Below are 20,392 nucleotides of genomic sequence, written 5' to 3'. Positions count from 1 at the left end.
TTCTTTTCTCACAGACGTTTCATTACCCAACTAAATAACACCATCGGTTCTTTCCTCGAGAAGAACCGGAAAAAAAATGGGCAAAGCCAAACCACCACCCCAGGGAAGATTTGCAGAACTGATTTTACCTTCAAAGTGGAGGCTGGTGACTGGGCAAATGTAGAAGACGGACAGCCACAGAGAAACTACAGAGGAGAAGAAAGGGAAAATGAAACCTCCAAGAAAAACACGAGAGAGAGAGAGAGAGAGAGAGAGACAGAGACAGAGACAGAGACAGAGACAGACAGACAGACAGACAGACAGACAGACAGACAGACAGAGAATACAGGAGAAAATTAAATAGAAACGGAGGCAGAAAATGAGGCCACGTGAAGCCTCTGTGGAGAACCTATCTCTTTTGGTGATCGGTTCAATTTCTGGAGTTTCCCTTCTGGCAAAAAAACCATTAAAAAAAAAAATCCAACATCCAATGCAGGACAAAAATAAAATAAAATAAAATTTCACTGCCTTTTTTTTTTTTTAATTTGATGTATATGCCGCCCTTCTCCGGAGACTCAGGGCGGCTTACAATGTGCTAAGCAATAGCCTTCATCCTTTTGTATATTTATACAAAGTCAGCTTTTTGCCCCCACAATCTGGGTCCTCATTTTACCTACCTTAGAAAGGATGGAAGGCTGAGTCAACCTTGGGCCTTGGCGAGATTCGAACTTGCAGTAATTGCAGGCAGCTGGTGTTAATAACAGTGCTTTAGTCTGCTGCGCCGCCAGGCTCTTGTTTTTGACTTCCCAATCTAATCCAGCATTCCTGGTTTGTTTGTTTTTTCCTACTGGTCTCTCATCCCAGCACATCCTAGCTATTCTTGTTGGATAGCAAGCTAAGATCAGCTACAAAGAAGTTTTCTAAAACAGGATAGTTTTGATTCCAAATTGTGGAATAGTGATCTCGGTACCTGTATTTGGGTAGTTCCCATAATCCAGTGTCAAATGGCAGGGACTGGAAGATGGGCCTTTTCTGCGGTGGCCCCTGCTCTATGAAACAGCCCCCTCCCTTCAGAGATTAGAGGGCCCTAACCCTGTTAGCCTTTCATAATGCCCCCAAAACAGGGGTGAAATCCAGCAGGTTCTGACGAACTGGTAGCAGAAATTTTGAGCAGTTGAGAGAACCGGCAAATAACACCTCTGGCTGGCCCCAGAGTGGGGTGGGAATGGAGATTTTGCAGTATCCTTCCCCCAGGAGTGGGGTGGGAATGGAGATTTTGCAGTATCCTTCCCCTGCCACTCCCACCAAGCCACACCCACAGAACCGGTAGTAAAAAAAATTTGGATTTCACCACTGCCTAAAAACCTGGTTGTATTCTTGTGCCTGAATATGTTACTGAATATGTCAAGGGCCCCATTTCCTAGCTGTACTCCTAACTGGCTAAGTATGTGTATTTAATCTTGGAGGTCTTCTAATCCAACCACTTCAGATAAATGGTTATCCAATATTTTCTTTAAAATTTCCAGTGTTGGAAATGGAGGAATGGAGGAAGGAAGGGAAGGAAAGAAGGAAGGAAGGAAGGAAGGAAGGAAGGAAGGCAGGCAGGCAGGCAGGCAGGCAGGAAGGAAGGAAGGAAGGAAGGAAGGAAGGAAGGAAGGAAGGAAGGAAGGAAGGAAGTTAGTTTCCAGAATAGAATAAGAGAGTTGGAAGGGACCTTGGAGGTCTTCTAGTCCAACCCCCTGCTTAGGTAGGAAACCCTACACCACTTCAGATAAATGGTTATCCAACCTCTTCTTAAAAATTTCCAGTGTTGGAAATGGAGGAATGGAGGGAGGAAGGAAGGAAGGAAGGAAGGAAGGAAGTTTCCAGAATAGAATAAGAGAGTTGGAAGGGACCTTGGAGGTCTTCTAGTCCAACCCCCTGCTTAGGTAGGAAACCCTACACCACTTCAGAAAAAGGGTTATCCAACCTCTTCTTAAAAATTTCCAGTGTTGGAAATGGAGGAATGGAGGAAGGAAGGAAGGAAGGAAAGAAGGAAGGAAGGAAGGAAGGAAGGAGAATGGGGAAGAAGGAGGGAGGGAAGGAAGGAAGGAAAATGGGGAAGAAGGAGGGAGGGAAGGAAGGAAGGAAAATGGGGGAAGAAGGAGGGAGGGAGGGAGGGAGGGGAGGGAGGGAGGGAGGGAGGGAAGGAAGGAAGGAAGGAAGGAAGGAAGGAAGGAAGGAAGGAAGGAAGGAAGGAAGGAAGGAAGTTTCCAGAATAGAATAGAATAGAATAGAATAGAATAGAATAGAATAGAATAGAATAGAATAGAATAGAATAGAATAGAATAAGAGAGTTGGAAAGGACCTTGGAGGTCTTCTAGTCCAACCCCCTGCTTAGGGGGTCTACACAACTTCAGACAAATGCTTATCCAATATATTCTTAAAAATTTCCAGTGTTGGAAATGGAGGAAGGAAGGAAGGAAGGAAGGAAGGAAGGAGATAGATTATAATGAGAGTGAGGGAGGGTCTGAGGGAAATCCTGCCTTAGCACTTGGCCACCACAGGTACCCCCCCTCACATGAGTGACGTCGAGCTGGCCACGCCCCCCTGACCATTCCCGCCCCCACTTCATCCCACCCCCAAGATCAAACAACTCTGATGCGGCCCTCAATGAAATCGAAATTTGACACCCCTGGACGAGATCCAACAAGTTACCGGAGGCTTAAATTAGCAGTGACCAAGTTCCATGAATTATAAGGGATTTATCTGAAGATAAGATTGGTTCTCAACTTCACCATCGCTTCCACCCACCACCGTGCCTGTTAGAGATACTTTACCATGGCTACGTCAGCCTGGAAAATCTGCTTGATGAATTTGTTTCTTGAGGAATGGACCAACTGGATAATATCCCCATGAAGAGTGTCTCTGTTTTTCTCCAGAAACCCTGATGAGAGAAACCAGCAGCAGTTGAAAGAAATGTAATTTTTTATACAGGTTGTTAGGAAATGAGTATTACCTACTTTGTTGGGTCAATATAGCTTTAAGACTGCTATATTGCATCATCCTGTGTCCTGATTGGTTAGCTCTGTAGCCAATCTCCTTAAGAGGGAGCTAGAAACATGGTTTGTTTCTCTTTGCTGTTCTTGCTCTCTGATATCTCTCTATGCTACTGTTTGCAAATCCGGAAGAACTGTTTATTGTGAATGACTACGACGACTGGTAAGAAGACTTTGTTATTGGACTATCCCTGGATTTTTGTTTTGCTATCTCCTGCTTTACATGTGTATGACCTGGACTGTTTATTGGACTCTGCCTTACTATTTCCTGAAAGTAAACACAACTCAGTGTATCTGTGTGTTGACTGTGTTTATTCGTACCTACTCTCAATTGCTTTCATGTGCACACCCTTGCTACTCAAGGGTTACTCTGCAAATTCCTTAACATAGGTAATCGATCGATCGATCGATCGATCGATCGATCAATCAATCAATCAATCAATCGGAATAGAGCTGAAAGGGACATAGGGTCTCCTGCAGAGGGTTGGACTAGAAGACCTCCAAGGTCCCTTCCGATTGATTGAACTTTCCCAGCTGGCTTCCTCAAGCAAAGTCTATTATTGTAGCCTGTCAGCTGCCCAGCCTCTCCAGCAGCCGAATCAGAGGAGGAGGAGGAAGAGGAGGCGTGGGAATCAGGGTCAGCATCAGGGCAACCTGAGAGCTCCGAGGGGGAAGAGGGAATGGAGCTGGCACATAGAGAGAGAGAGAGACAGAGACGGAGTCTGGGCCGTCTGTCAGCCGTCAGATGGAGGGTCAACAGCCCCCAGGAGGTCTGGAGGTGGCTGATGAGGAGGAAGAGGAACAGCTGGGTCCTGTGCCTGATATGCGGATGTGCAGAAGGCAGAGGAGAGGAGAGCAGTGGAAATCTATGGGCCGGTCCTTGGTACGGAAGGCCACCGCTGCTAGCGAAGCCCTACCCCAGCTCTGGGGATAAAAGGCAGGGGGCGGAGATGAATAGGTGTGGCAGACAACTATTCATCTCCCTGCCGGACAGACTTGTTAGCCTGCGGTGAGAGAGAAGCTTTTTGCCGGGGCTGCCGGCGCTCCTAATATCGAGAACGTTGATTTAAATACAGAGGATTTGTCATGTTTGGAGAGCTGGATCAGAACATTTATAAGTGAAGCAGGATTCATTTAATGACCGTGGCGACGTGTTCAATGACCACAGCAAAAAAAAAAGTTGCAATGTCAGTCATGGACTCGCTTAACGACCACATTGCTCAGGGGCCGAAGTTCCAGTCCACATTGTGGTCGTACATTAAGGACTAACAGTATTAGACAGGCCGTTTCTAACTCGAGGACTTAAAATCTTTGAGCCCTGCTCCAATGGAGAATCTGCCCCAAACCCCAAAAACGTACCTTTTGTTTCATAGTAGACAACGCCGGCAAAATGGTTGATGCCAAAGTGGGTGTCGTGGTTGTTTTTCGGCGGGATGTAATTGATGTTCAGCTTGTGCTGAGAATTCAGCTTGTGAAGCATGGTGGCATCTGTTCCCTGCATCAGGTAAAAACGGGAATTAGGCAGGGGTGGGCTTCAAAAATTTTAGCAAGGGGGTCTCTGCCCTGTTGCTGGGTGGGTGAGGCCTAGCCTCCTGCACTACGGCAGGGGGGGTGCGTTTTTGCCCTCCCCGGGCTCCGGAGGCTTTCCTTGAGCCTCTGGGAGGGCAAAAACAGCCTTCCCAGGCTCCGGAGGCCCTCTGGAGGCCAGAAACAGGCCCATTTCCGGCCTTCCCAAACTTCCGGTAGGCCCATTTTTCACCCTCCCCGAGCCTCCGTATGCACCCTGCACTTATCTGCATCCAAAACGGGCCACATGGGGACTCCTGGGAGGGGAGGGGCTGGTGGGGTCAGCCAGGAGTGGGATTTGGGGGTTCTCCGAACTGCACAGAATCTTAGCTAGAGGTTCTCACGAACCCTCAGGAGCCCACCCCTGGAATTAAGGTTTCTATCATCCAAAAGCAGCCTTCCTTTGCAACTCGGATATAACTGATCTGCAGTGGAAACATCTAACACAGGAGTGTCAAACTCTTGGGCTGGGGCAGTGGTGAAATCCAACTATCCAAAGATAGTTCACAATTACCGACCTTTATCAGGCTTGGAGAGTGGCCAGGCCGATATCTTTCAGACCCTACAATACTTGGCAAGAATGCAAGAATGAACTAATTGCCTCCTGCAAACTCCACTCCCCTTTTGCTCCTCTTTTATTCCCTCTGGGAGGGGCCCTTCATCGTCCACCTGTGGCCTTACTCCCAAGTTGACCCTTGTTCTTTAGCTGTTCCCTGTGTCTGGCAATGCTGCGCATGCGCACACTGGGAACAGGTCCCAGCTGTTCGTCTGCCTCACTGACGTCCGACTCCGAAGGCAGCTGATAACTGTCAGACGGCCCTGGCCCCCTCTCTGCCTATGACGCAGAGCACTCGTCCGAGCCTTCCCCAGACTCCAGGACTGGCCCATGTTCCTCCCCAACCTCCTCACTGTCCGAATCTGCTGCCAGATCCGCTGGCCGCTGGCAGGCCACAACAAAGGGAGGGAGGACTTAAGTGGGGGAGGAGAGAGGAGACTTAAGTCTCACTGCAATTTGGCCAAACCTTGGGGAATTTGCTTTCCTCGTCGATGAGGGAGATTAAATTCATCGGTTTGATGGCGATCATATCCAGAGCGTCCTGATTGTCCGTGAATTCTATGTGCTGCCAGTTGATGTTTTCCAGGTTGTATTCTTCCTGCTCCAGTTTGAAGACGTGACGGACGAAGAACTGTTGCAGGTTCTCGTTGGCGAAATTAATGCAGAGCTGCTCGAAACTGGAGAGCGAATAATACAGATTCATTCGTTCTTTACTTACTTTACTTTACTTTTATTTAATTTGTATACCGCCCTTCTCCCAAAGGACTCAGGGCGGTGAACAGCCAACAATAAAATACATACATACAAAATTTAAAAAACAGAAATAAAATTGAATTAAATAATTTGGCCCAGGCAGATGAAAACCCCAATCAAGTTAAAACAGATTTAAACTTTGAAAATTAAAAGATATTAAAAATATTAAAATTGTTTAAAAATGGTTTAATTTTTAATTCAATTCAATTAGTTCATTTTTTTTTATACCGCTTGTATTATTTTTAAAAAAATAACTCGGGGGGGACAGCAAATATACCTAATACTACTCCTTCCTCTTTCTATTTTCCACATAACAACAACCCCGTGAGGTGAGTTGGGCTGAGAGAGAGAGAGAGAGACGGACTGGCGCAAAGTCGCTCAGCTGGTTCTTTTTCTTTCCCATCTTTGCTTGTAGGCAGGCCTTCAGGTTCTGATGACTCCAATCAGAAGTGGTATTCAGCCGGTTCAGGCTGGTTCAGACCGGTTCGGGCGAATCAGTAGCCCGCCCACCCTCCCTGGCTCTATGCCGCCCTATTTAGGCACATTTTTGAGGCCAGGCGCATGCACGGAAGACGCGCGGGTGGGGCGAACTGGCAGTAACAAAATGTGAAACCCACCGCTGACTTCCATTTTGTGCTCCAGTGGGTGGTGGGAATCAAAACGAGCTGAAGGCCTGCCTACCAGCAAAGATGAGAAAGAAAAAGAACTAAAACACATCAAGGAAGCTCTTAGAACATATGGCTATCCCAAGTGGGCCTTCATCAAATCTCCAAAAAAGACCCTACAGGAGCTCCTCTGTCACAGACAATGACGAGAACAATAAACGAAGCAACGTTGTCATTCCGTATGTTGCAGGCATATCGGAAAAGCTCAGGAGGATCTTCAGCCAACACAACATACGTGCACACTTCAAGAAGACACTAAGGCTCAAGTTTGTCCACCCCAAGGATAAAACACCCAGACAGAAACGGAGCAACGTGGTATATGCAGTACAAAGCAGTGAGACATGTGCAGATCTGTACATTGGGGGAAACAAAACAGCCACTTCACAAACGCATGGCACAACATAGGAGAACAAACACATCAGGACTAGATTCAGCAGTCTATCTGCATTTATAAGACACAAGGCACTCGTTTGAAGACAACAAAGTCCATATTTTGGATGGAGAGGACTGTTGGTTTGAAAGAGGGGTCAAAGAGGCCATGTAGGTCAAAATTAAACAACCTTCTCTCAACAGAGGGGGAGGGATATGACATCACCTATCTCCAGTTTACAATATAGTCCTTTCAGCAGTTCCAAGAAGGAGCCACACCCATTTTTCTGTACATGAGTTATTTCTTCTATCTTGATCCTTGACCAATCCATAGAATCAATTCATCATTAACATAATATTCTACTCATCACATATTTATACATACTTATATAATTAATCATTTATATCTCTTCCCCAACCAATAATGAAAACAATTCCATATTTTAAAATATTCTGAGTCTTCTCTATCCTTAATCATCAGAGTTAATCTATTCATTTCTGCACAAATCTAAACATTTTTTTATTACTTCTTCTTCTAAAGGTATTTTCTCTGCTTTCCAATTTTGTGCATAAACAATCCTTGCAGCTGTTATTATATGTATTATCAAATAAACATTTTCCTTGCTAATTTTTTCAGGGAGGATACCCAATAGGAACAGCTCTGGTTTAAATTGAATACGTTGCTGTATCATTTCCTCCAGCCAAATCTTAATTTTACTCCAATGGCTTTTAGCTTCCGGACATGTCCACCACATACGATTTTATGATCCTGGTAGTTGATGACACGTCCAACATTTAGCTGATTTTTCTTTAAACATTTTTGCTAATTTCTCAGGTGGCATATGCCATCTATAAAACATTTTATATTGGTTCTCCTTATATGCAGTGGACATCGTTAATTTATAATTCCTTTCCCCTAGTTGTTGCCATTTTTTCCAAATCAATTGAATATCCAAAGTTTTTTTCCATCTTGGGAGTTTTTTTGACTCCCGGTCTGAAGGGGTGACTGGATCCCTCCCCATCCCACCTGCCTTTGAAGAAACGTCTTAACGCCGTTTCCTAGATCCTACAACCTGTTTACTGTGAAGTTCTCAAATCCAAAGATATCCAATAATCCGATGGATCTCCGGACATTTTTGTTCTCGTGGGAAGGCGGTCGGTAAATGGCCGCATTGATCTTGTCCACAATCCACACGAAAAGCCTGCCGTAAATGCCCTGGAAATTCAAAAAAGAGGGAAAGACAAGTGATTAAAATTTATTTCGGCCTCCCCTGAGAGCTGTTCCTCCTTATCTGTTCCTCTCTGGTTCTAGCTCAATGTTTCTCCAGCTCGGCTGCTGTAGGATGAGTGGACTTCAACTCCCAGAATTCCCCAGCCTGCATGAATTCTGGGTGTTGAAGTCCACCTATCTTGAAGTTGTCACGTTTGAGAAACAGTGGGTTTCAGTCAGGGCTCTTTGGAACTGCCCTCTGGGGTAGAAAAATATTTTCTCTCCCCATTTTTTCTATTTCTTTCTTTTTTCTTGTCCCTTGTTTGGCAGGAGGGGTGGGGTATAGCTCAATATGGTTTCTAGGAGGCCTTAAAAGGAGAAGGGTGGTATAAAAATCTAATTAATTAAATAAATAAATAAATAAATAAATAAATAAATAAATAAATAAATGCTTATAATCTTGTTTGAAGGGAAGGGAAGGGAAGGGAAGGGAAGGGATATGTAGTTCTTCCTCAAGAGGGCAACAAATAAAATGGAGGAACAGAGCAGAGGACAATACAAAATTCACCTTCACGAAGGCATCTCTGACATCTATGGCCTGCTCCATGCTGAGAGGCGTGGAAACGGTCTCTCCTCTGGTTATGATCGTCCGGCTAGTGAGACAGTTCATCAGATCCAGAGGCTCAACCTTGAAAGCATGAAAGGGAAAAAGTCACACGGATTAGAATAGAATAGAATAGAATAGAATAGAATAGAATAGAATAGAATAGAATAGAATAGAATAGAATTAGAATTAGAATTAGAATGGAATTAGAATGGAATTAGAATGGAATGGAATGGAATGGAATGGAATAGAATAGAATAGAATAGAATAGAATAGAATAGAATAGAATAGAATAGAATAGAATTAGAATTAGAATTAGAATGGAATTAGAATGGAATGGAATGGAATGGAATGGAATAGAATAGAATAGAATAGAATAGAATAGAATAGAATAGAATAGAATAGAATAGAATAGAATAGAATAGAATAGAATAGAATAGAATTAGAATGGAATGGAATGGAATGGAATAGAATGGAATAGAATAAAATAGAATAGAATAGAATAGAATAGAATAGAATAGAATAGAATTAGAATTAGAATTAGAATTAGAATTAGAATGGAATGGAATGGAATGGAATGGAATGGAATGGAATGGAATGGAATAGAATAGAATAGAATTAGAATTAGAATTAGAATAGAGTTAGAATGGAATGGAATGGAATGGAATGGAATGGAATGGAATGGAATGGAATAGAATAGAATAGAATAGAATAGAATAGAATAGAATTAGAATTAGAATTAGAATTAGAATTAGAATTAGAATTAGAATGGAATGGAATGGAATGGAATAGAATAGAATTAGAATGGAATGGAATGGAATGGAATGGAATAGAATAGAATAGAATAGAATAGAATAGAATAGAATAGAATTAGAATTAGAATTAGAATTAGAATTAGAATTAGAATTAGAATTAGAATAGAATTAGAATGGAATGGAATGGAATGGAATGGAATGGAAGAAGCAAGAAGGAAGAGAATCCAGCTTACCTCCAGCAACAACGCAGCCGTTATCAAGGACGCAGAATGGACAACCTCACAAGCATCGAGATTGTCGTAGTTCCGGGCTGCAGAGAGAGAATCAGAAAGAAACTGGTGGCAGCAGTGGGAGTGAGGGTTTGCTCTCTGTTCATATACAAGAGGCTTGTTTGCACAGATTAACCCCACTCGCTTCTAGCCCTGATTATGTTACCTAGCTGGGTAATGAAACATCTGCAAGAAAACAACCAAGCTCAGAGAGCAACAAGGACTCCACAATCTTCTCCCTCCTCCTTCTCCTCCTCCCTTTGTCCTTCTCTACCAATCCCACTCCCTCCTAGCACTGATGATGTTACTTAGCTGGGTAATGAAAAGTCTGCAAAGAAAACAATCAAGCTTAGAGAGCAACAAGGACCGAATTTAAACCCAACTTGCTGGAAATGCAAATAGGCACAGGGCACTTTCTTTCATGTCTGGTGGCTTTGCCCCAAAATTAGGAAATACCAGGAAAAAATAAAAACTTGGCTAACAAAAATAACAACAGAGGAAATAGAGTTTAAACCAGAAATTTTTCTATTAGGCATGATCAAAGAAAACTATAGGAAAGAAACAAAATATTTAATATTACATATAATTACGGCAGCCAGATTGGCACTAGCTCAATATTGGAAAACAGATCAATTGCCAACAGATCAACTAATAATCCAGAAAATTTACAATTGTGCGGAAATGGATAAATTAACATTTGAGTTAAAAGATAAGGTAGACTCAAAATACTACACGGCGTGGAATAGATGGTACGATTGGATAATTCAAAAGAAAGGAGAGTAAATGTAAAATCTTGTAAGACAATAAAATTAACAAACAGGCACCTTCAACAGGATAAAGGATGTGATAAAGTGACAAAGTCACTTTCTACATTTTGTTTTTGTGTTTTATTTTTTTTCTTTTCTTTCTTTTCTTCTTTTTCTTTTGTTTTGTCTTCTTTTCTTTTCTATTTTTTGTTGTGAGCAAGTAATGCTGTTTGGATTAATATAAATGTATTCTGTATATACTCGATATGGTATTTTATCTTTTTAAGTTTAATAAAGTTTGTTTTTTTAACAATTTAAAAAAAAAAGAAAACAACCAAGCTTAGAGAGCAACAAGGACCCCACAATCCTTCTCCTCCTCCTCCTCTTCCTTTCCACAACCTCTTTCCCTTCTAGCACTGATGATATTACCTAGTTGGGTAATGAAATGTCTGCAAAGAAAACAACCAAATTCGGAGACCACCAAAGACCCTCATTTCAGCTCTGACCTACCAATATTCTCCTCTATCGGTAACAACGAATTGGAAAGGGGGAAATGTTACAAAAGGGAGGTAGACTATTCTTACTGCATTACTTCACGTTAAAAGAGATGCTACCTTCGTATCGCAGGTTCCCCATATGCAGGATGGAGGCCAGAAGTTTGCAGATTTCCCAGTTCTCCGTGTCGGTGAACATCAGGACTTTCATGGCCGCCCGGATGTTGGAGTATTCTTTGCTATCGTCTCTACCGTCGCAAGTAATGCAGTTGCCCTGGTAGTGCAAGACAGAGTGTGCAAAGCATTAGTGAGCCTGATACCTGATATTTCTGGTCCACAGGCAAGTCATGGCTTGGTTTGTTGATGGTGGTTTGTTCTCCGGGCTTGGTGTTTAGCTTACGAACCTTTTGTTACCTGGCTAGGTGACATCAGTTGAAGAATGGAGTGGAGTGGAGTGGAATGGAATAGAAGCAGAAAGAAGAATGGAATGGAATGGAATGGAATGGAATGGAATGGAATGGAATGGAATGGAATAGAATAGAATAGAATAGAATAGAATAGAATAGAATAGAATAGAATAGAATAGAAAATATAGAAAATATAGAAAATATAGAAAATATAGAAAATATAGAAAATATAGAAAATAGAATAGGATAATAGAATAGAATTCAGAATTAATAGAATGGGATGGAATGGAGTGGAGTGGAGTGGAATGGAATGGAATAGAATAGAAGAATGGAATGGAATGGAATGGAATGGAATGGAATGGAATGGAATGGAATAGAATAGAATAGAATAGAATAGAATAGAATAGAATAGAATAGAAAATATAGAAAATATAGAAAATATAGAAAATATAGAAAATATAGAAAATAGAATAGGATAATAGAATAGAATTCAGAATTAATAGAATGGGATGGATTGGAGTGGAGTGGAGTGGAATGGAATGGAATAGAATAGAAGAATGGAATGGAATGGAATGGAATGGAATGGAATGGAATGGAATGGAAAGAATGGAACGGAACGGAACAGAACAGAACAGAACAGAATAGAAAATATAGAAAATATAGAAAATAGAATAGGATAATAGAACAGAATTCAGAATTAATAGAATGGAATGGAGTGGAGTGGAGTGGAGTGGAGTGGAGTGGAATGGAATGGAATGGAATGGAATGGAATAGAATAGAATAGAATAGAATAGAATAGAATAGAATAGAATAGAATAGAATAGAATAGAATAGAATATAGAAAATAAAGAAAATAAAGAAAATATAGAAAATATAGAAAATATAGAAAATATAGAAAATAGAATAGGATAATAGAATAGAATTCAGAATTTAATAGAATGGGATGGGATGGAATGGAGTGGAGTGGAGTGGAATGGAATGGAAGGAACGGAACAGAACAGAACAGAACAGAACAGAACAGCACAGAAAATATAGAAAATAGAATAGGATAATAGAACAGAATTCAGAATTAATAAAATGGGATGGAGTGGAGTGGAGTGGAGTGGAGTGGAGTGGAATGGAATGGAATGGAATGGAATGGAATAGAATAGAATAGAATAGAATAGAATAGAATAGAATAGAATAGAATAGAATAGAATAGAATAGAATAGAATAGAATAACTGAGTTGGAAGAGACCTTGGAGGTCTTCTAGTCCAACCCCCTGCCCAGGCAGGAAACCTTACACCACTTCAGACAAAGGGTTATCTAACATCTTCTTAAAAACTTCCAGTGTTGGAGGATTCACAACTTTTGGAGGGAAGTTGTTCCACTAATTAATTGTTCCCCCTATCAGGAAATTTCTCCTTAGTTCCAAGTTGCTTCTCTCCTTGATTATGATTAGTTTCCATCCATTGCTTCTTGTCCTGCTTTCAGATGCTTTGGAGAATAGCTTGACTCCCTCTTCTTTGGGGCAGCCCCTGAGATACTGGAAGACTGCTATCATGTCTCCCTTAGTCCTTCTTTTCATTAAACTAGACATGCCCAATTCCTGCAACTGTTCTTCATATGTTTTATCCTCCAGTCCCTTAATCATCTTCGTTGCTCTTCTTTGCACACTTTCCAGAGTGTCTTGTTCCAGTTCTCCGCTTTTATCAATCTCATGTGGTCATGTGGTCGGTGGGTCATGTGACCAGCTGGTCATGCCATATGACGTGTCACGTGACCGGCTGGTGATGTCGTGTGAAGGGCACCAAACGAAAAGGTGGTCGGTGCCATCGTTGGTTGGCTGGTTGGATATGGATCCTTAAGGGCTTCGTAAACTGACTTCGTATCGACATGTTGATTGATCGATCCATAGAATACTAAGCTTCGATTGGCATGTCACATGGCCTGACCCACCAACCACTTGAGATCAATAAAAGCAGAGAAGACCTGAACACAAGACGCTTCAGCCAAACTCCCGTTGAGGATGTCCTCTAGTCTGGTGACAAAACATTCGGAAGCTAAACAGCAAGCCAGGAGGACAAACCATCATCAACATCTACCACCCGAGCTATAAATAATTTCGATCATGGTTTAGTGCAGTGATGGTTAACCTTTTTGCCCTCACGTGCCAAAAGTGGGGGGAGTGTGGGGAGTCGCAGGTGCGGGTGCCCACATCCATAATTCAATGTGCCCCACCCTCTCGCGCATGCACACATGACCCCCCCCCCACACTTCCCCCTGCTTTTGGCACGCAATGGTATGGTGGGCTCGGTAGGCCCGTTTTCCCCCTCCCTAGCTCCAGAGGTTTCTAGGAGCCTGGGGAGGGCAAAAACAGCCTTCCCCATTCCCCCGGAGGCCTTCCGGAGTCCGAAAACAGCCAGTTTCCCAACTTCTGGAGGGACCGGAAGGCCTGAAAATTAGTTGGCCGGTGCGCACATGCGCGCTGGAGCTGAGCTAGGGCAACACTCGTGTGCCCACCAATATGGCTCCGCATGCCACCTGTGGCACCCGTGCCATAGATTCGCCATCACGGGTTTAGTGTATGACAAGGATGCAGCCTGGCTTGCTTACGGGCCGTGCAGAAAAAGGAGATTCAAAAAATTATTATTATTATTATTATTATTATTATTATTATTATTATTATTATTATTATTATTATTATTATTATTATTATTATTATTATTTAACCTCTTACCATGGAAAGATAGTTATAATCCGTGGCTTTTTTAAGTCCCAGCATTTTTTTCTGCTCTGAGCTCATTCCTTTCAGCATGCAGTAAAATATGTGATAATTTCTCTCATCTTGAGCCTGAAGGAAAAAGAGAAAAGGAGAAGGGAAACCTTACCTTAGGACAGTGATGGTTAACCTTTTCGCCGTCGTGTGCCAAAAGCAGGGGGAGTCCCGCGTGTGTGGGCCCACATCCATAATTCAATGCCCCCCACGCCCTGCCCCCTTGTGCATGTGTGCGCGACCCCCCCCCCCGTGCTTCCCCCGCTTTTGTCACTCGGCGGCAAAAAGGTTACCGATGGGCCTGGTAGGCCCGTTTTTTCGCCCTCCCCAGGCTCCAGAGGCTTTTTTGGAGCCTGGGGAAGGTGAAAACAGCTTTCCCCACCTCCCTGGAGGCCCTCTGGAGGCTGGAAACAGCCAATTTCCCCGACTTCCGGTGGGCCCAGAAGGCCCAAAAATCAGCTGGCCGGTGTGCGCATGCACGCTGGAGCTGATCTACGGCAATGCTCACTTTGGCTTCCAGGTTGGTGCAGGACGCCTTTCAGGCCCAAAACGAGGTGCGGAGGGGGACCCGCGTGCGTGCAAACGCCCAAAATGCCATGCAAGCGCCCTCCGCACATACGCCCTGCCCCCCGTGTATGTGCCCTGTCCCTGTGCCTGCTCCCCGCCCCTCGCGCATGCGCGACAGAGACCCAAAGACCGGCTGGCTGGCGGGAGGTGTGTGTACATGCGTGGCGGAGCTGGGCTGGGGCAACGGCTGGCATGCCCACAGAGAGGGCTCTGCATACTCCTTGTGGCATACATTCCATAGGTTCGCCATTACCGCCCTAATCCAGGGGTGGGCAAATGTGGCCCTTTTACAACCTGTGGACTTCAATTCCCAGAATTCCTGAGACAGCTTGGCTGTCTCAGGAATTCTGGGAGTTGAAGTCCACAGGTTGTAAAAGGGCCACATTTGCCCACCCCTGCATTCCATCCCAGAAAAATGGCTGCCCAGTTTCTTCTGAAAAGCCTCCAGTGATGGTGCACCCACAAATTCTGGTGGCAAGCAGTTCCGCTGGTTAATTGTTTCCACTCTTAGGAATATTCCCCTTAGTTCTAGGTTGCTTCTCTCCTTGTTTAATTTCCATCCGTTGCTTCTTGTCTTCCTTGTTTTAACAATCAATTCTGGATTCTCTTCTTCCCAACAGTCTTGCAAGGTAGGACATCACCCAACAGCAGAGCTCCCCACGGCCTTGCTGAGAAGGTGGGTGGCATGGATAACAGTCAGTCTTAAACGTGTGACCACAATGGAGCCCAAATTTTCCGTTGTTAAGCAAGACACTTTCACTTTTTTTTCACTTTTATTTGATTTCTATACCGCCCTACTCCCGAAGGACTCAGGATGGTGCACAGCCAACAATAAAATACATACATGCAAAATTTAAAAAGCAGAATTAAAATCAAATTAAATAGTTTTGGCCCAGACAATTAAAACCCCAATCAATTTAAAACCAATTATAAAATTTGAATATATAAAATACTAAAAGTTTAAAATTAAAAATTATTTTATAAAAGAGGGAGAAAATAAGGCCAGGCCCGCCGAATTAAGTCTTCTTAACAACTAAGACAGTTGTTAAGTGAGTGTTGTCCCGTTTTTACGCCCTCTCTTGCCACAGTTGTTAAGCAAATCGCTGCCGTTGTTAAGTTAGTAATGCTGTGGCCAAGTGAATCTGGCTTACTTGTCAGCAGGTCGCAAAAATGGAAACACGTGAACCAAGTATACTGCAACCGTCATAACTATGAGTCAGTTGGCAAGCGTCCATATTTTGATCACGTGACCATGGGGATACCAAAACAGTCATGTGAAAAATGTCCGTAAGTCATTTTTTCGTAACTTTGAATGGTCACTAAATGAACGGTCATAATTCGAGGACTACCTGTACACCTAAGGCGGGGGAGGGGGTGTCTGTAAGGTATCCTTACCTGTCGACAGACGCGGGATTTCTCCAAAAGGTACTGTTCAATTTTAGCTCCCTCGATGGCTCCTCGCTTGTTGAAATGGATGTCAATGTATTTCCCAAACCGGCTGGAGTTGTCGTTACGAATGGTCTTTGCGTTCCCAAAAGCTAACACAAGACAGACAGACAAAGTTGTAACCAGGATTGAACTAAGCCCTTGCTTCCAAACCAGGTTTAATTGGGGCATTGGATCCAATAAAGATCCAATGAATGAATGGAATAGAACAGAATAGAATAGAATAATGGAATGGAATGGAATGGAATGGAATGGAATGGAATGGAATGGAATGGAATCGAATCGAATCGAATGGAATCGAATCGAATCGAATCGAATCGAATAGAATAGAATAGAATAGAATATGAATTAGGAATAGAATAGAATAGAATAGAATATGAATTAGGAATAGAATAGAATAGAATAGAATAGAATAGAATAGAATAGAATATGAATAGAATATGAATTAGGAATAGAATAGAATAGAATAGAATAGAATAGAATAGAATAGAATAGAATATGAATTAGGAATAGAATAGAATAGAATAGAATAGAATAGAATATGAATTAGGAATAGAATAGAATAGAATAGAATAGAATAGAATAGAATAGAATAGAATATGAATTAGGAATAGAATAGAATAGAATAGAACAGAATATGAATTAGGAATAGAATAGAATAGAATAGAATAGAATAGAATAGAATAGAATAGAATATGAATTAGGAATAGAATAGAATAGAATAGAATAGAACAGAATATGAATTAGGAATAGAATAGAATAGAATAGAATAGAATAGAATAGAATAGAATAGAATAGAATAGAATAGAAAATAGAATAGAAAAGTGAATAGCTTGACAGTGTTGATTTGTTATTTGTTAAGCAGAGTGATGGCATTGGGGAAAAAACTGTCCTTGTGTCTAGTTGTTCTGGAGTGCAGTGCTCTATAACGTCATTTTGAGGGTAGGAGTTGAAACAGCTTATGTCCAGGATGTGAGGGGTCTGTAGATATTTTCCCAGCCCTCTTTTTGACTCGTGCTGTATATAGGTTCTCCATGGAAGGCAGGTTGGTAGAATAGAATAGAATAGAATAGAATAGAGTAGAGTAGAGTAGAGTAGAGTAGAGTAGAGTAGAGTAGAGTAGAGTAGAGTAGAGTAGAGTAGAGTAGAGTAGAATAGAATAGAATAGAATAACAGAGTTAAAAGGGACCTTGGAGGTCTTCTAGTCCAACCCCCTGCTTAGGCAGGAAACCCTACACCACTTCAGACAAATGGTTATCTAACATCTTCTTAAAAACTTCCAGTGTTGGAGCATTCACAACTTCTGCAGGCAAGTCGTTCCACAGATTAATTGTTCTGTCAGGAAATTTCTCCTTACTTCTAGGTTGCTTCTCTCCTTGATTAGTTTCCATCCATTGCTTCTTGTCCTGCCCTCAGGTGCTTTGGAGAATAGCTTGACTCCCTCTTCTTTGGGGCAGCCCCTGAGATATTGGAAGGCTGCTATCATGTCTCCCCTAGTCCTTCTTCAAACTAGACAAATTCCAATTCCAGCAACTGTTCTTTATACGTTTTAGCCTCCAGTCCCCTAATCCTCTTTGTTGCTCTTCTCTGCACTCCACAACTGATGGATCGGTTACAGACAGAGGTGGGTTTCAGCAGGTTCTGACCAGTTCTGGAGAACCGGTAGTGGAAATTTTGAGTAGTTCAGAGAACCGGTAGTAAAAATTCTGACTGGCCCCGTCCCCATCTATTCTCTGCCTCCCAAGTCCCAGCTGATTGGAAGGAAATGGGGATGTCAGCACTTCAACCTGCATTTACTCTAGTGCTGACATAAGAAGGAGAAGCGGAGGCGTCTGGAAAGGGACGTTTGACTTTTCACCTACTTATTTTCCCTGGAGATAATATCCCCTAGGAGATGGGATGGGAGGGGGGAAATTCCTTTGAGCTGGAGCAGTAGATTAGGGGTAGAGTGACTTGGAAGATGGCCAATGAGTGCAGGAGTGTGGGGAAAGGAAAGGGAGGGTTTTGGGGCTGGACGTCAGTGTTGGCTGCGATTGGAGTCGGGTTAGAATGTCGTGCTTAATAAATAGGAGCTTTTCTTCAAAGACTTTGTTTGAAATGCAATTTATTTGAGACGACCTCGAAACTTGACAGGGGATTTTGCAGTATCCTTTCCCTGGAGTGGGGTGGGAATGGAGATTTTATAGTATCCTTCCCCTGCCACGCCCACCAAGCCACGCCCACCAAGCCTGGTGTCAGATCAGAGTTTTCCTCTACTCATTTTTTTTTGTCCCCCAAAGTTACTTTTTCCATACCAAGCGCAAAAAACTCACCTTCCAAGATGGGGTTGGCTTCCAGGACCTGCTGTTCAATCCAGGAATGCTGACCGCTGATGGCCGCCAGGAACTGGAGAATCAGCTTGGTGCTTTCGGTTTTTTCCCGCGCCTGACTCACCGCTACGCCAAGAGAAATTTTTTTTTTAAAAAAAAAAAGAGCCCAGGTAATTCTCAACTTAGGACCACCATTGAGCCCCAAATTTCGGTGGCTAAGCGAGACATTTGTTAAGTGAGTTTTGATCCATTTTGTGACCTTTCTTCGCCCAGTTGTTAAGTGAACACTACAGTTAACAGAAAAAGAGACTCTATAACAGTGATGGCTAACCTTTTTCTCGTCGTGTGCCGAAAGTGCACATGTGGCTGTGGCTGTGCATGCAATGGCCCCGCCCCTATGCATGCACAGGTGACCCCTCCGCCTGTTTTTGGCCTAGCAGGCCTCCCTGCAGCCTCCTGGGTCCAAAAATGGGCCATGGGGGGGCACACTGCACCCCCCCCACACACACTCCACCCCTGCCCCCCGCACATGCATCTGTGACCCCCACCCGCCACACATGTGCGCGCGTCTCCCACATGTGCCTTGCATGCAGGGGTGAAATGCTCCCGGTTCGGACCGGATCGCCTGATCCGGTAGCGATGGAGGCGGGTGGTTTGGAGAACCGGAAGCAAAAATCCCTGCTCCCCCCCCATTGCCCAGCTGAGCCATGCAATCAACAGAGGCTTTTTTTCTTTTAATTTTTAAAAGCATTTTTTCTACAACCCCTTCAAATGCTTTTAAAAGTAAAAAAAAAAAAAAGCCTCTGATGATCGCGCAGCTCATCTGGGATCATCAAAGGGATCGTCAGCTGATGAGCCCAGCTGAGTTGCCTGATCGGCAGAGACTTTTTTTCTTTTAAATGCCTCTGACGATCCAAGCTGAGTTGCCTGATCGGCAGAGGTTTTTTTTTCTTTTAAAAGCCTCTGACGATCCAAGCTGAGTTGCCTGATCGGCAGAGGTTTTTTTTTCTTTTAAATGCCTCTGACGATCCAAGCTTAGTTGCTTGATCGGTAGAGGTTTTTTTTCTTTTAAATGCCTCTGACGATCCAAGCTGAGTTGCCTGATCGGCAGAGGTTTTTTTTTCTTTTAAATGCCTCTGACGATCCAAGCTTAGTTGCTTGATCGGTAGAGGTTTTTTTTCTTTTAAAAGCTTCTGACGATCCCAGCTGAGTTGCCTGATCGGCAGAGGCTTTTTTTCTTTTAAATGCCTCTGACGATCCAAGCTGAGTTGCCTGATCGGCAGAGGTTTTTTTTTCTTTTAAATGCCTCTGACGATCCAAGCTGAGTTGCCTGATCGGCAGAGGTTTTTTTTTCTTTTAAATGCCTCTGACGATCCAAGCTGAGTTGCCTGATCGGCAGAGGTTTTTTTTCTTTTAAAAGCCTCTGACGATCCAAGCTGAGTTGCCTGATCGGCAGAGGTTTTTTTTCTTTTAAATGCCTCTGACGATCCAAGCTGAGTTGCCTGATCGGCAGAGGCTTTTTTTTCTTTTAAATGCCTCTGACGGTCCAAGCTGAGTTGCCTGATCGGCAGAGGCTTTTTTTCTTTTAAATGCCTCTGACGGTCCAAGCTGAGTTGCCTGATCTGCAGAGGCTTTTTTTCTTTTAAATGTCTCTGACGATCCAAGCTGAGTTGCCTGATCAGCAGAGGCTTTTTTTCTTTTAAATGCCTCTGACGATCCAAGCTGAGTTGCCTGATCGGCAGAGGCTTTTTTTCTTTTAAATGCCTCTGACGATCCAAGCTGAGTTGCCTGATCGGCAGAGGTTTTTTTTTTCTTTTAAAAGCCTCTGACGATCCAAGCTGAGTTGCCTGATCGGCAGAGGTTTTTTTTTCTTTTAAATGCCTCTGACGATCCAAGCTTAGTT

General features: G+C 43.1%; 1 protein-coding gene across 1 annotated transcript in view; it reads right to left on the bottom strand.

The window, feature by feature from the left end:
- The window catches only part of LOC139326720 (unconventional myosin-VIIa-like), a 104,524-nt gene that overhangs the window by 74,189 nt on the left and 9,943 nt on the right, over positions 1 to 20,392 (bottom strand). The window contains 11 exon segments of the mRNA XM_070956573.1: positions 2,799 to 2,905; positions 4,377 to 4,512; positions 5,606 to 5,816; positions 8,000 to 8,142; positions 8,705 to 8,824; positions 9,729 to 9,805; positions 11,125 to 11,278; positions 14,132 to 14,245; positions 16,130 to 16,272; positions 18,493 to 18,595; positions 18,597 to 18,615. Coding sequence (XP_070812674.1) covers positions 2,799 to 2,905; positions 4,377 to 4,512; positions 5,606 to 5,816; positions 8,000 to 8,142; positions 8,705 to 8,824; positions 9,729 to 9,805; positions 11,125 to 11,278; positions 14,132 to 14,245; positions 16,130 to 16,272; positions 18,493 to 18,595; positions 18,597 to 18,615 — 1,327 coding nt within the window.

The sequence above is a fragment of the Pituophis catenifer genome, unplaced genomic scaffold, assembly GCF_029215685.1.
Source record: "Pituophis catenifer annectens isolate HBS135680 unplaced genomic scaffold, rPitCat1.0.hap2 SCAF_97, whole genome shotgun sequence".
NCBI lineage: Eukaryota > Metazoa > Chordata > Lepidosauria > Squamata > Colubridae > Pituophis > Pituophis catenifer.
This window is presented reverse-complemented; position numbering and strand designations above follow the sequence as displayed.